The sequence below is a fragment of the Terrapene carolina genome, unplaced genomic scaffold (assembly GCF_002925995.2).
Source record: "Terrapene carolina triunguis isolate 2854851 unplaced genomic scaffold, T_m_triunguis-2.0 Scaffold34021, whole genome shotgun sequence".
In the NCBI taxonomy this organism is placed as follows: Eukaryota; Metazoa; Chordata; order Testudines; family Emydidae; genus Terrapene; species Terrapene triunguis.
In genome coordinates, this window is record NW_020698372.1 from 1,112,641 (window position 1) to 1,125,351 (window position 12,711).

General features: G+C 44.3%; 1 protein-coding gene across 2 annotated transcripts in view; it reads left to right on the forward strand.

The window, feature by feature from the left end:
- LOC112117866 (FYVE and coiled-coil domain-containing protein 1) overlaps positions 1-12,711 on the forward strand; it is an 80,239-nt gene that overhangs the window by 21,585 nt on the left and 45,943 nt on the right. For both annotated transcript variants that reach the window (XM_026646043.1, XM_026646044.1), the window contains exons 4-8: positions 837-962; positions 4,340-4,446; positions 6,569-6,712; positions 7,359-7,452; positions 8,833-11,463. In XM_026646043.1, coding sequence (XP_026501828.1) covers positions 837-962; positions 4,340-4,446; positions 6,569-6,712; positions 7,359-7,452; positions 8,833-11,463 — 3,102 coding nt within the window. The remainder of the gene's footprint in view (positions 1-836; positions 963-4,339; positions 4,447-6,568; positions 6,713-7,358; positions 7,453-8,832; positions 11,464-12,711) is intronic.

A 12,711-nucleotide genomic window follows, 5' to 3' on the forward strand; every position in this document is an offset into this window, starting at 1 on the left:
GAACGCCAGGCTGGCAGCGAGCTGAGCAGGCTGGTGGCGTAAGATCAGCATTTTAATTTAATTTTAAATGAAGCTTTTTAAATATTTTGAAAACCTTGTTTACTTTACATACATCAATAGTTTAGTTATATAATATATAGACTTATAGAGAGAGAGAGAGACCTTCTAAAAAACGTTAAAATGTATTACCGGCACACGAAACCTTAAATTAAAGTAAATAAATGAAGACTCGGCACACCCCTTCTGAAAGGTTGCCTACCCCTGTGCTAAACATTCATATGCCCCTTCATGCTTTGACCACCATTCCAAAGAACTGTAGACTTTGTATTCTGTGTTGTAATTGAAATCAGTATATTTGAAAATGTAGAGACTATCCAAAAATATTTAAATAAATGGTATTCTATTATTGTTTAACAGTGCAATTATAACTGCAATTAATCACGGTTATTTTTGTATCTCGTGATTAATTTTTTTAGTGATTTGACAGCCCTAATTTAAGTTTGTCTTTCGAACTGTAGAGCAGCATTTAAATCCATCAAATTGTATTGATATAGAATGATGTCTATTCCTTTCATTGATGTGCACACGCATCTCCTATTAATTAAAATTAAGGTGACCAGATGTCCCAATTTTATAGGGACAGTCCTGATATTCGGGGCTTTTTCTTATATGGGTACCTATTACCCCCCACACTCTGTCCTGATTTTTCATATTTGCTGTCTGGTCACCCTAATTAAAATTAATAGCTGTGAATGTGAATATCAATGGGAGAGAAACATAGAATAACTCTGTGTTTCAGTGTCTTAAATTTTTCTACATGTTTATTCCTTTTGAAGTTTGACCAGAAAGAAAAGACCACACTGCTGGGGAACAGAAAAGACTACTGGGATTACTTCTGCGACTGTCTGGCTAAAGTCAAAGGAGCTAATGATGGGATCCGCTTTGTTAAGTCTATTTCAGAGGTAAGTAAAGCAGACTGATTAATCATCACAATAGACAGTTCATGTTTCTGCATGTCCATTGGGAGAGCTACAGAACTCAAAAGAAAAGTAGGAGAAGGAATGGGACTTTTTTCTGTCTTTGCAGAATGTAAAACCAAAAGATAAGTGATGCCTATTGTTCATCAAATTTCTTAGGGCTAGATTGCACAATCCTTATGCATGTTGGTGTGCTCTTCCTTGCAGGTGTAGTCCCATTGACCTCAGTCAAGTCCTGAATTATTTTAAATTACATTGGGCAGGAATGGTGTCCCTAGCCTTTGTTTGCCAGAAGCTGGGAATGAGTGACAGGGGATGGATCACTTGATGATTACATGTTCTGTTCATTCCCTCTGGGGCACCTGGCACTGGCCACTGTCAGAAGACAGGATACTGGGCTAGATGGACCTTTGGTCTGACCCAGTAGGGCCGTTCTTATGTTCTTATGTGTTTTCAGTTACACTAGAAAAAGAAAACATTTGATGAATGATGGACAAGGTCTCTGTTTAGGGTCAATGCCTACGATTTAACAATGGGGATACAACAGAAATAAATCAAGGGGGCAGTTCCTGCCCTCATGTGCACAGGTTCCCTGAGGGCAGGATTTGATTGAATGCAAGAGGAAAAAGTAGTAAAGTTTTGCCATTCTTGTCACTTTCCTGTTGATCAATATGGTTGAATGGGAGTCACTGAGTAGAGAATTTGGTTTTATGTCTATACTCACTTAATGCTTGCACAGTGCGTTGGAGATATAAAATGCCATGTGATTCTTGAGGATTAAGATTATTGTTATCGCTTGAGGTGAGCTGACATGAAAGGACTCAAAGTGAAATGGTTCTTATTGGGCTAAGCAAAGTACATGTTAGCAAGTAACACAGTAATAAAACCTAAATCCAATATCAACAGAGTAGCAAACCTTAATCTCTACATCTATTAGTCAGTGAGGTAAACACTGCAAGAAGTATTTAATGTTGATCCTTTCTGAGTCATTAGAGTAAATTTAAATCCCCCCGAATAAGGACTTTCCCCCTGGGTAAGTGGAGCATTGTTGTTGGCTCTGCTGATTGTTGTCCTGATGCCTGGTTTTGATGACTCCTAGGCTATTTTATTCCCAGGCTGCACTTGTTGATAAAGAAGTTTTCATCTATTCTGTCAGAACTTCCTGACAGCAGCCTTGACTGCTGTCATCGTGCAACTTCTCAGGATGATCAGAGAACCAGCCATGAGGCTAGCATGGCTGCCCCTAGCACAGCCAGCCCCTATGTTCCCCGTCCCACTTCTTTCTCCTCATCCTCTTCCTACAGTCTTCCATTTGGTTTCAGGAGAACCTCCTCTCCCCACCCAGCTTTCTGTCTTGGCTTTGGAGTATGAAACATTTCCCCAACCCCTCTTTCTCCAATCTCCTCTTTCAGCTCCAAATCCATCTTCTTCCCATGGTTCTTTAAATGAAAATTCCAGTGCATTTATATTGTACAGCTAGATGAACACCAGATTCTTATGCATCTTGTTTGGCTGCACATGTTTGGAGGGGCAGAGACACCAGAAACCTTCCACCTCCACTTGTACAGCCAGGCAAGAGCTTCCTCCAATGAGCTCGTTTGATGCATTGCTTTTTCCATCCCTATGGTACTTGTACTTGAATTTTGGTTTGACAGCAGAGACATAACTAGTTATAAATTCTGTCTCCTCTCTATCCACTGGATACCAAAATCTTCCTTGTTTGCCTTAAGATTTCTGTCCTTTTTTAAAAACTATGTAAGATGTTGTGATGTTCTCCTCTGGTGTTATCTGGACCAGTGATCTGCTTGGTCACTCCAATCCTTGACTCTGGGAACCAGCTTTACCCTGCTCTGCTGTGAGAACCCCCACTCCTGGGCTGTTCACGCACAGCCTCTGGCATATAAACTGCTCCCAGCTACTTGCAACCGAAAGACACTAGCCAATATCTCTGGTCCCAGACACAACCCTAGGAACCTCCGTCTTGCAGTGTCCAGTTATGCCCGCTGGACACTGCAAGCTTATAGGAGTTCGTCAATTTAACAAAGAAATTGATATGTACCAGGCTTGTTATCCCAAGGGGAGTCTCTGTCACGCTTCAAACCAAACGCATTGCTTCAGGTAGAATAAACAGATTTATTAACTATAAAGATAGATTTAAGTGATTATAAGTCAAAGCATAACAAGTCAGATTTGGTCAAATGAAATAAAAGCAAAACACATTCTAACTGATCTTAACACTTTCAATGCCCTTACAAACTTAGATGCTTCTCACCACAAGCTGGCTGGTTGCTCTTCAGCCAGGCTCTCCCCTTTGATCAGCACTTCACTCGCTTGGTGTGGTGTCTGTAGATGTAGGTGGAAGAGAGAGGAAGAGCATGGCTAATGTCTCTCCCTTTTATCATGTCCTTTCTTCCCTCTTGGCTTTGCCCCCCCCCCCCTTCAGAGTCAGGTGAGCATTACCTCATTGCAGTCCCAAACTGGCCAAAGGAAGGGGGGTGACTCCCTCGAGAGTCTAACAGATTATTTTGTTGCTGCCTAGGCCAGCGTCCTTTGTTCCTGTGAGGCTGGGCTGGGTTTGTCCCATCCATGCCGTGATGAGGTATGAACTGCCTCTCTGTTTTTGGAGAGTTTTTGCCTGGGCTTATTTTAAGCCATGAGAATACATTTTCAGCCTCATAACTATATACATGAAATTATAACCTATAACATTACTATAACAATGATTACTATAACATTACTGTAACAATTACTATAACATCACTATAACAACCATGCTCAGTGCATCATGAGCCTTCCGAAGACACCCAACATGACAAACTTTGCACTGGATACCACACAGTCATTTTATAAAGATGAACATGGGGGTGTAGGGTGCTCCCCCAAGATACAGAGCGTCACAGATGTCCTTAAGTTTCAGCATTCAAAAATATGTTTTATGTTCTTTAATTTCATAATAAACGCAGCTTCATGTAGTTGTTATGGTTTGACTGTGTCAGAAATTTCCTGTTTCACTTTCTATGGAGCCACAGAAATTTGCAGGTGGAATGATTTTTTAAAATCATTTTGTTTACTTGCGGTTTATGATTTAAAAAAAAATCAGTCAGCTGTTTCAGGTAACACGTTTGTCGGATTGTGTTCTTGAAATGAAACCGCAGAAGTCAGAGGAGTGAACTCTGCTATTAAGATATTTGGGGAGGGTGTCCCTCAGGGTCACCCCTAATATCATTTCCTGGAGCCCAATTGCTATACATGTTCTTGGCATATGTGCATAGAAACGTTAATAGCTGGCTTGTCAATGTGCCATTTATATATGTTTATAATTGGTGCTTAAAGGTTATCTTCCTGTGGCTTGTTTTTCGCAGCTCAGAACATCTCTTGGTAAAGGAAGAGCATTTATACGTTACTCCTTAGTACACCAAAGGCTGGCAGACACCTTGCAACAATGTTTTATGAATACCAAAGTAACAAGGTAAATGCAAAAGTACTGTTGTGATGCATGGGAGATATCTGGAGATGAACAAACAGTGAAACATGGGACTGATTCAGTGCCGTGTGAAATAAATGGAAAACCTTCCATGTGGTTGGCTCAGAGGATTGATAATAGGGTATAAAGCAGAGGTGGGCAAACTACAGCGGCCCGCGGGACCATCCTGCCCGGCCCTTGAGCTCCCTGCTGGGGAGGCTAGCCCCGGCCCCTCCCCCATAGTCACGCTGCCGTGTGGGCAGTGCTCTGGGTGGCAGGGTTGCGCGCTCCTGCCGAGCAGCGTGGCAGGGTATCTGTCTCTGGCCAGGCAGCACGGCTGCCAGACATGCTGCTCTGAGCAGCATGGTAAGGGAGCCGGGGCCGGGGGGTTGGATAAGGGGCAGGGGGATTCCAGGGGGTAGTCAGTGGACAGGGAGCGGGGGGCGGTTGGATGGGGTGGAGGTTCTGGGGAGTGGTCAGGGGACGGGGGAGGGGTTGGATAAGCGTGGGAGTCCTGGGGGGCCTGTCAGGGGGCGGGAGTGTGGATAGGGGTCAGAGCAGTCAGGGGACTGGGAGCAGGGGGGTTAGATGGGGGTGGGGTCCCTGGGGCGGTTAGGGGTGGGGGGTCCCAGGAAGGGACAGTCAGGGGACAAGAAGCGGGGGGTTGGATGGGTTGTGGGTTCTGAGTGGGGCAGTCAGGGGGCGGGAAGTGGGAAGGGTTGGATAGGGGGCAGAGGCCAGGCTGTTTGGGGAGGCACAGCCTTCCCTACCCAGCCCTCCATACAGTTTTGCAACCCCAATGTGGCCCTCGGGCCAAAAAAGTTTGCCCACCCCTGATATAAAGCCTGTGTAATCTAGGTCACTGTTTCACACCTATCTTAGGTCAGTAAATATTGACAGTTGTTCAGTGGCCTATATGAAATGAGTTACTGGTCCAAGTCCAGTTCCTCTTAGACCAGGGTCAAACTGCTATTACAACTGGTCCTAGTCTGCACCTTTGTTAGTATTCTCAGTAGAGGGGTCAAGGAGCAAATGGGCATTGAAACTAAACTATCCTTTCATCTTTTAGAGGAGCGAGGGTTGAGGCAAAATAGCGGGGTTGTGTGGGGAAGCTTGCTTTGCTGCTGTCCCTTCTTATAATTTCGGAAGGTAGAGTAATGTAGCCTTCAGGGCTGTCAATATGGCACCTTTATAAAAGATAGAAAGTCATTGAAATTTAAAACATAACCACTTGCACTAGGACTTGTTTTTCTGTCCAAGTTTTCTGCTTTTCCATACTTGTTGGTCAGAGCAAAGTAATGATAAACATCAGAGTTTAGCATCTATAAAGGACCCTACAAAAGGGGTTTTTGAACCTCGAGTTCATTATAAAGCAGAGTACTTTGTGCCTGGAACATTAAAAAACTATATGGTGTTTTGTGCATGGTACTTACACACCTTAAATTTTCCAATCTTTACAAGTGCTGGACATCTGGGTTCAGATATGGCTAAATTCATATGTGGACATGAATTTGGAGGTAGTGCACAGAGCCTCAAATGATAACTCTGTACATCACTAAGTATCACACGGTGTGGTACAATGTAACCTGTTGTTGTCTTTCCGGTCAAGAAAAACCAAAGACTGGAATAGCAAGAGTTTAGCAAGTCAGGATGGATATTCGTAGAGCTTTCACAGAAAAGCTTTCAGTTTTTATCTTCCTTTTCAATGTATCTAATTCTGACTGCTGCTACCAGTCACTTGTTGTCATGAGCATTCAATTTACTCACATTCAAAACATAAATGTGAGCTTACAGAGTACCATGTGAGTATCCATTATACGGCAAATCCTTCACCCTCTCCAGTTGCCTGCCCGAGCCCAGAGTAAAAATGTTTTGTGCAGGGTTTCTCCATAGGAGGAATCCATAAGCTTCATTAGCTCCTACTGCCATCAGGAGCTGCCCTCACTCCCCACAAAGAGGTTGTGGGGGGGGGGGGGGGGAGGGCAGTGGATCTGATTGATGTCTATTGCATTTGCAGTGGATCCTCATAATTTTTATGGGAAGTAACAAATAATGTTTCATTTTCTTGAGAATGTTGCAGGCGCTTCTCTTTTATTTATTACTCCGTGCCATTTGATTCTTCTTTTAGTGACTGGTACTATGCAAGAAGTCCATTTCTGAAGTCTAAAATGAGTTCTGACATTGTGGGTCAACTCTATGAGTTAACTGAGGTTCAGTTTGACTTGGCATCAAGAGGGCATGACTTAGATGCTGCTTGGCCAACATTTGCCAGGTAATGTAGTAAAACTTTACTGTTTTCGATACAGTTAGAGCCATAACACACATTCTGTGACTTGCAAAAACTTCTGCAACTTTTCTATTTAACGTAAAAAGGAGGCATAAGCCTTCACCTTGTAACATCTCTGCAGCCAACCTGGACTTCATGGTCATTACTGGGCTGAATGCCAGCGGCCGATCTGGTGCTTATTCAAGTCTGAAAGTCCTTCCACTGACTTCAGCGGGCATCAGCTCAGACCCCCCGGGGTCTGTTTACATCTTCACAGTGACGATGAGACATTAACTTGGGTCCCTCTTTTCCAAAAGCTGTGTCCTCTACCAGCTGAACTAACCATGAATCTCTTTCATTTGAGCAGTAAGAGAACTCATGACACACACCTGTTTCAGCAGGCCTGCTTCTGCTTGAAAGAGGGTAATCCTGCCTGTAGGGGTTGATCCAGCTCCACTGAGGTCTGTAGGAGTCTTCCCATTGATTTCAATGAATGTTGGATCAGGCCCCATGCACGCTAGCCAGTAGGACATTGCCATATCCATTGGTTATAACTAAAAGAATCCATAAAGTCAGAGCAGACAATTATGTGTGCCCGTGCGTTTAGCCATTATTAAAAGATTTCTTTTTTGTTTTTTCTTGCGGTCTACAGGAGGACATTGTCCTCACATGGCTCTTCGGCATATTTGTGGAAGCCTCCAAGTCGCAGTTCAAGCATAAGTAGTTTAGTGAGCAACTATTTGCAGGTAATTGAATGACAAAGAAGTGCATGCAATGTAGGCCACATTTCCTTAACATCAAAGATCTTTAGGCCTGGGAGCTGTATAACACCTTGTGACTTTAGTGGGAAACTACAAAAAACCTACAATAAATATAAAGGAGAATTGTCCCATAGCTGTGTGAGGGGATGGATAGACCGTACAGTGATGAAGAAGGTGCCAGAGAAGCCCTGTGTACCACCCATCTGTCCCTCTCAGTCAGGGGTGGTAGGAAGGAAGCCTTTAAAAAGGAGGAAACTGTAGGCAGCTGGCAGGAGAGATCACCCTGAGCAGGAAATTGCTGAAGCGACTCCTGACACCGCAAGGGAGCTTCCATCCAGGAGATCTCCACCCCCGACCCTGTGGGGAGTGCACCGAACTCCCAGTATAGGCCTGACAGAGTGACCCTGATTCAATAGCCCAGGCAGCAGGTCTCCACGAAAACTGCTACACAGATAGCACTGAAGCAAGAAGGTACTGTTTGCCTTTTTCCCTTTCAGTTGGATCAAGGAAGAAGTTATTCTTGGGGTGCTGAGACATTTAATTTTCCTTTTATGTCCTCCATCAGAAGAGATTTAAGAAGGCCAGCAAAGGGTGGGGTCCCCTCTTTGCAAGGACTAGGAAACTGGGGCCTGTGTTTAAGCCACTGGGTGTGCCCAGGGTCTCCCATCACCTGGGAGAAAAACCTGAGAGGACTCTTTTTACAAGTTGATTAAACCTAACATTTAAGTCGTCTTTAAAAAAAAAAACCAAAAAACAAACAAACCCCCAAAGCTTACAAAATCTCATGAATAGAAAGGTTTTCATTAGTATCAATGAAAATAGCCTGCTTTCCTTTCGCAGTTTTGTGATTCCAACCACAACAGCACTGTGCTAGCATCTGAGAACCAGAAAGTGAAATTATCCAAGACCCCCAACACAGCAAAGCACTTTAACTATATATTAAAGTCAATGGGATGTAAGCGTGTGCTTAAATGCATTGCTGAATCAGGGCCACAATACAAACTGGTGTAACATCACTGGCTAAGATGCATAATATACAAAGAGTAAATAAATAATGAATAGAACTTTATTTTGTTCTGAGATGTCAGACGCTGGAGTGCTGAGCCCTACAGAAATGCTTATAAATGAATAAAAGTAATTAATAATCAAGGGGACTAACAGTAGCATGGATTAGGATTTTTTTAATATTGATTTGTATCTTGACAGCATCCCTTAAATATTCATTTTATTGTTACCACCACCACCAGGTATTAATCAACAAAAACAGTTAAGCTATCACTGAGTCCTGGAATATTCATAATCTTTCATGTATAAAAATACAGTTTCCATTTTAACTTTTCTGTTCTTCCCTTCCCGCCCTCTTAGACACAAGAGTTTCCAGGTAGCCCTGATGCAAATAACTCACTAAACGCTGAACACGTGGAGGGCTTTGAAGAGATGCGTGTGGAACTTGACCAGGGAGAGCTGAGGCAGAGGGAGCTGCAGGACCGGATTAATCACCTAGAGAAGGAGAACCAGCGGCTGCAGGCAGCCATCAGCCTTCAGAAAGAACAAGTGCAAGTGGAAAAGGAAAAGAGCAGCAACTTCAGAGAGGAGAACTCCAGACTGACAAAGACGATAGCGGAGTTACAGAAACAGTGTGAGGTTTCCCGCTCCACTCAGAGCACTGTTCATGACCTACAAAAATGTGTGCAGGCATTAGAAGTGAATGCAGCCGAGCAGCAAAAGGAATACCACACAAGGCTTGAGCAAATGGAGTCGAGTAAGAAGGACTATGCCTCAGAACTGCAGCTCTTGAATCAGGAGCTGGAAACCACCAGGGCTTCGGTCAGCATGAAGGATCTCTGCATCAGTGAGCTCCAGACCAAGCTAAGTTCAACAGAGCAGAAGAATCTAGAGCTCATTGCAAAAGTCGATGCCGTCTTGGATGAAAAAGGACAACAAACCTCCACCCAGTATGAGACTACCCTAAAGATCCAGGAATTGCTGGAGAAACTTCACCAGGCAGAAAAGGAAAAGGCTGACATCCAGAAACTAAATAACAAACTTCTGTCTCAGGTAAAGACAGCGAGAGAGGAACTGCAGCTGAAAGAGGGGGCACAGAAAGAACTGGAATCCAGATTTAGTTGCCTCACCACGGACTCCAAAAAAGAGAGTGAAAAACTGCTCATGAGCCTGGAAATGATGGCAAAGGAAATGGATACAGTTCAGGAGGCGCTGACTGTGAAAGGAAAGGAGGTGGCTGAACTCCAGATCCAGCTGAAGGGCTCACTGGCTCGTGTGGGGTTGCTGGAAAAAAATCTTGAAGAGACCAGAAGAGCAAAAGAGAACCTTCAGGAAGAGTGCAGCTGCAGGGAAGCTGTGCTGAAGCAGGAAGCCAGAACCTTGGCAGAGCAACTTGAGCTGCGGAAGGATCATTTATCAAAGCTGAGTCAGAACGTGCACAGCCTAGAGGAGCAAAACCAAAAACTCCTCTCAAGCAATGATCACCTCCTCCAGAAGGTAAAGGACATGGAGGAGCTCGCAGGACAGCAAAGCTTGGCACTGAATGAAATTGGTGAAGAAAGCAAGAAACTGAAATCTGAGAATGCAAATCTGCACCAAACCAAGGAGAAGATGAAAGAGAAGCAGAAAAACCTGGAGGCATCTAAAGCCTCTTTGGAAGCTGAGTTGGCCAGGCTGAGGGCATCGGAGAAACAGCTCCAGAGTCAGATTGACGATGCCATGGTGTCGGTGGATGAAAAAGAGAAAAAGCTCCGGGAGCAGAACAAACAGTTGCATGAAGACTTGCAAAATGTCACAAGGCAAAATCAGATCCTGGAAGAGAGGCTACAGTCTCTGCATTCTGAATACCGAGAACTGAGGCAAAGAGAAGATACCATCAAGGAGTCTTTAGCTGAATTGCAAACGGAGCACAAGAGTGCCAAACAGCATGGTTTACGGATGGAAAAGATTCTGTTTTCCTTGAAGGAGTGTGAAGAGTCTCTTAGGTCACAGGTTACAGAGAAAGATGTGACACTGCAAGGCATAGAGAGCCAATGCAAGCAGCTACAGGCAGAAATTGAGATGTACCGAAAAAAAGCAGAGTCTCTTGAAGTGGAAAAGCTAAGTATGGAAAAAACATGCCTTCATCAAATAAAATTGATTGAATCCCTTACTGGAGAGAAGGATTCAGTGGAGAAGGCCCAGCTGGAGCAGGCAGCATGTCAGGAGAAAGAGGCACAAGAGTTGGCTTCCAGGCTAGCCGTGTCTGAAAAGCAGCTGCACATCAACCAGAGTGAAGTGTCCAGGTTGCAGGCAGAAGTGATTGACCTTCGAGCCAAGCTTCAGCAGACAGCTGATGAGAGAGAGAGGATGCAAGGCAAGCTGGATGTCACGGAGGCAGTTTTGGGGGAACAAAAGACACTGGCCCAGCAGCTGAAAGAGCAGAGTGAGTCACTCAACAGCAACCACGTGCAAGAGCTGGTACAGTGTAAAGAAAGAGAGGAAACTCTGAAAAAAGAGCGGGAAAGGGAAGCCCATCAAAAGGCTGAGCTGGAGAAGAATGTGCTGAGTCTCAGGGAAGAGCTGTCCAAGGTTAAGCAGTATTTGGAGACTGTTAAAATGGAAAATGTAGAAACCAATGACCTGCTCCACAGAACCAACACTGACATGGCTGAACTTGGTATTCAGATCTGTACCTTGACCTCTGAGAAGGGGGATGCAGAAGAGAAGCTGGCCCGGGTCACTAAGAAGCTCGGGGAATTGGGTGAGCAAGCAGCAAAGGAGCAGGAGAGGCTGCAACTTGACATCTCCACGCTCAGGCAGGAGAACCAAGACCTGACAGAGAAACTAAAGGAGACTCAAGTATGCGTTGCCGCTGTTTCCAGCCTGCAAACACAGCTGGAGGTGGCAGCGAAACAGGCCCAACGCTGCCAAGAGACCAGCGAAGAAGAGCTGTCTGCAATAAAATTTCAAATGAGCACAGAGATTATAAATTATCAAACAAAATTCAAGGTAAATGAATATCATATTCTACATGCTATTCTACATGCTTGACAGTGTTCACTGACGTGGCAAGGAGGAGAAATTCCCTCCTCTGCAGGAATTACGGGGTGAAATGGCCTGCGTTGTGGAGGTCGGATAATCGCAACAGTCCCTTCTGGCTTTAATCTGAGCACATATGAATTTAGGGGGGATTAGTCCCTAACGCCCACTGAGCCTTGCTCTGCAATGTGCTAAGCAACTTTGATTCCCCTTGATGTCTAACACTGAACCAGTTATATCTTCTTTACTACACTGGGTCAGCAGAACAAGGCTATGGATGTGTGAACCTCCTTTCTTTGCAGAATATTGAAAAGGTGTTTTTCAGACCCAATGGTTGCTTGACTTTCATGAATATTACTCATCAAATAACTATGAATATTTCAGCTTACGATTTGCCATTATTTAAAAGTACCTGTAATACAATGGGCCCAATACTGCAAGGTGCTGCATACCTCCTGCACAGGGCTGAGTGCCCTCAGTTCCCATCGATTCCCTGATAACAGTAACACCCATACTGGCACTCTCCCAAAATCCAGTTACAACCCAACATCCGCCCACTCATGAAACCAAAATAAGATGCTCACAGTAGATTGTGCAGCTCTGATCAGATGAACCCTTTCTTCTCTATCCTTGTGTGCAATGATCAGCAGTGAAATAGTTAATATTTGTAACATTTACATTGTCGTTAGGCTTTAGCATCAACATCTGTTGATATGAATAAGAGCAACTCACCCCTCTGTTAGAGGCACTGTTTCAGGCAGTCTGCAGACTCTGACATATAGTACAGCACAAGTGACACTGAGTTCACACATCTATTTGAACATAAGGGCTAGAGGCCCATGGTGGGATTTTCAGAAGTCTGAGTGTGGGCCTGGCTCCGCTCCTATTGCAATCAATGTTGGTTTCAGTGAGATCAAAGTTAGAAATCCCAGCCTGAGTGGTAATTTTACTGTACAAGATACAGCCACCGAGATAAAAGTCTAGTTTCAGGAAGTGGTCACAAGCCACCCCGATTCAACTCTGGATCATATGGGGAGAAATTCCTGAAAGATAAAGAACTGTGTGTCTGTTACTGCAGCTCTGAGCCTAAGGCTGCCAGTTGATCAGACGTACACACTTCTGTGTATGCTGAGATTCTTCTAACGTCGAAAAGTGCTGTGCGCTTACTTTCTTTGCCCACAGAGCAGCTCCTAATTCCCAGCATGATTTGTGCTCCCT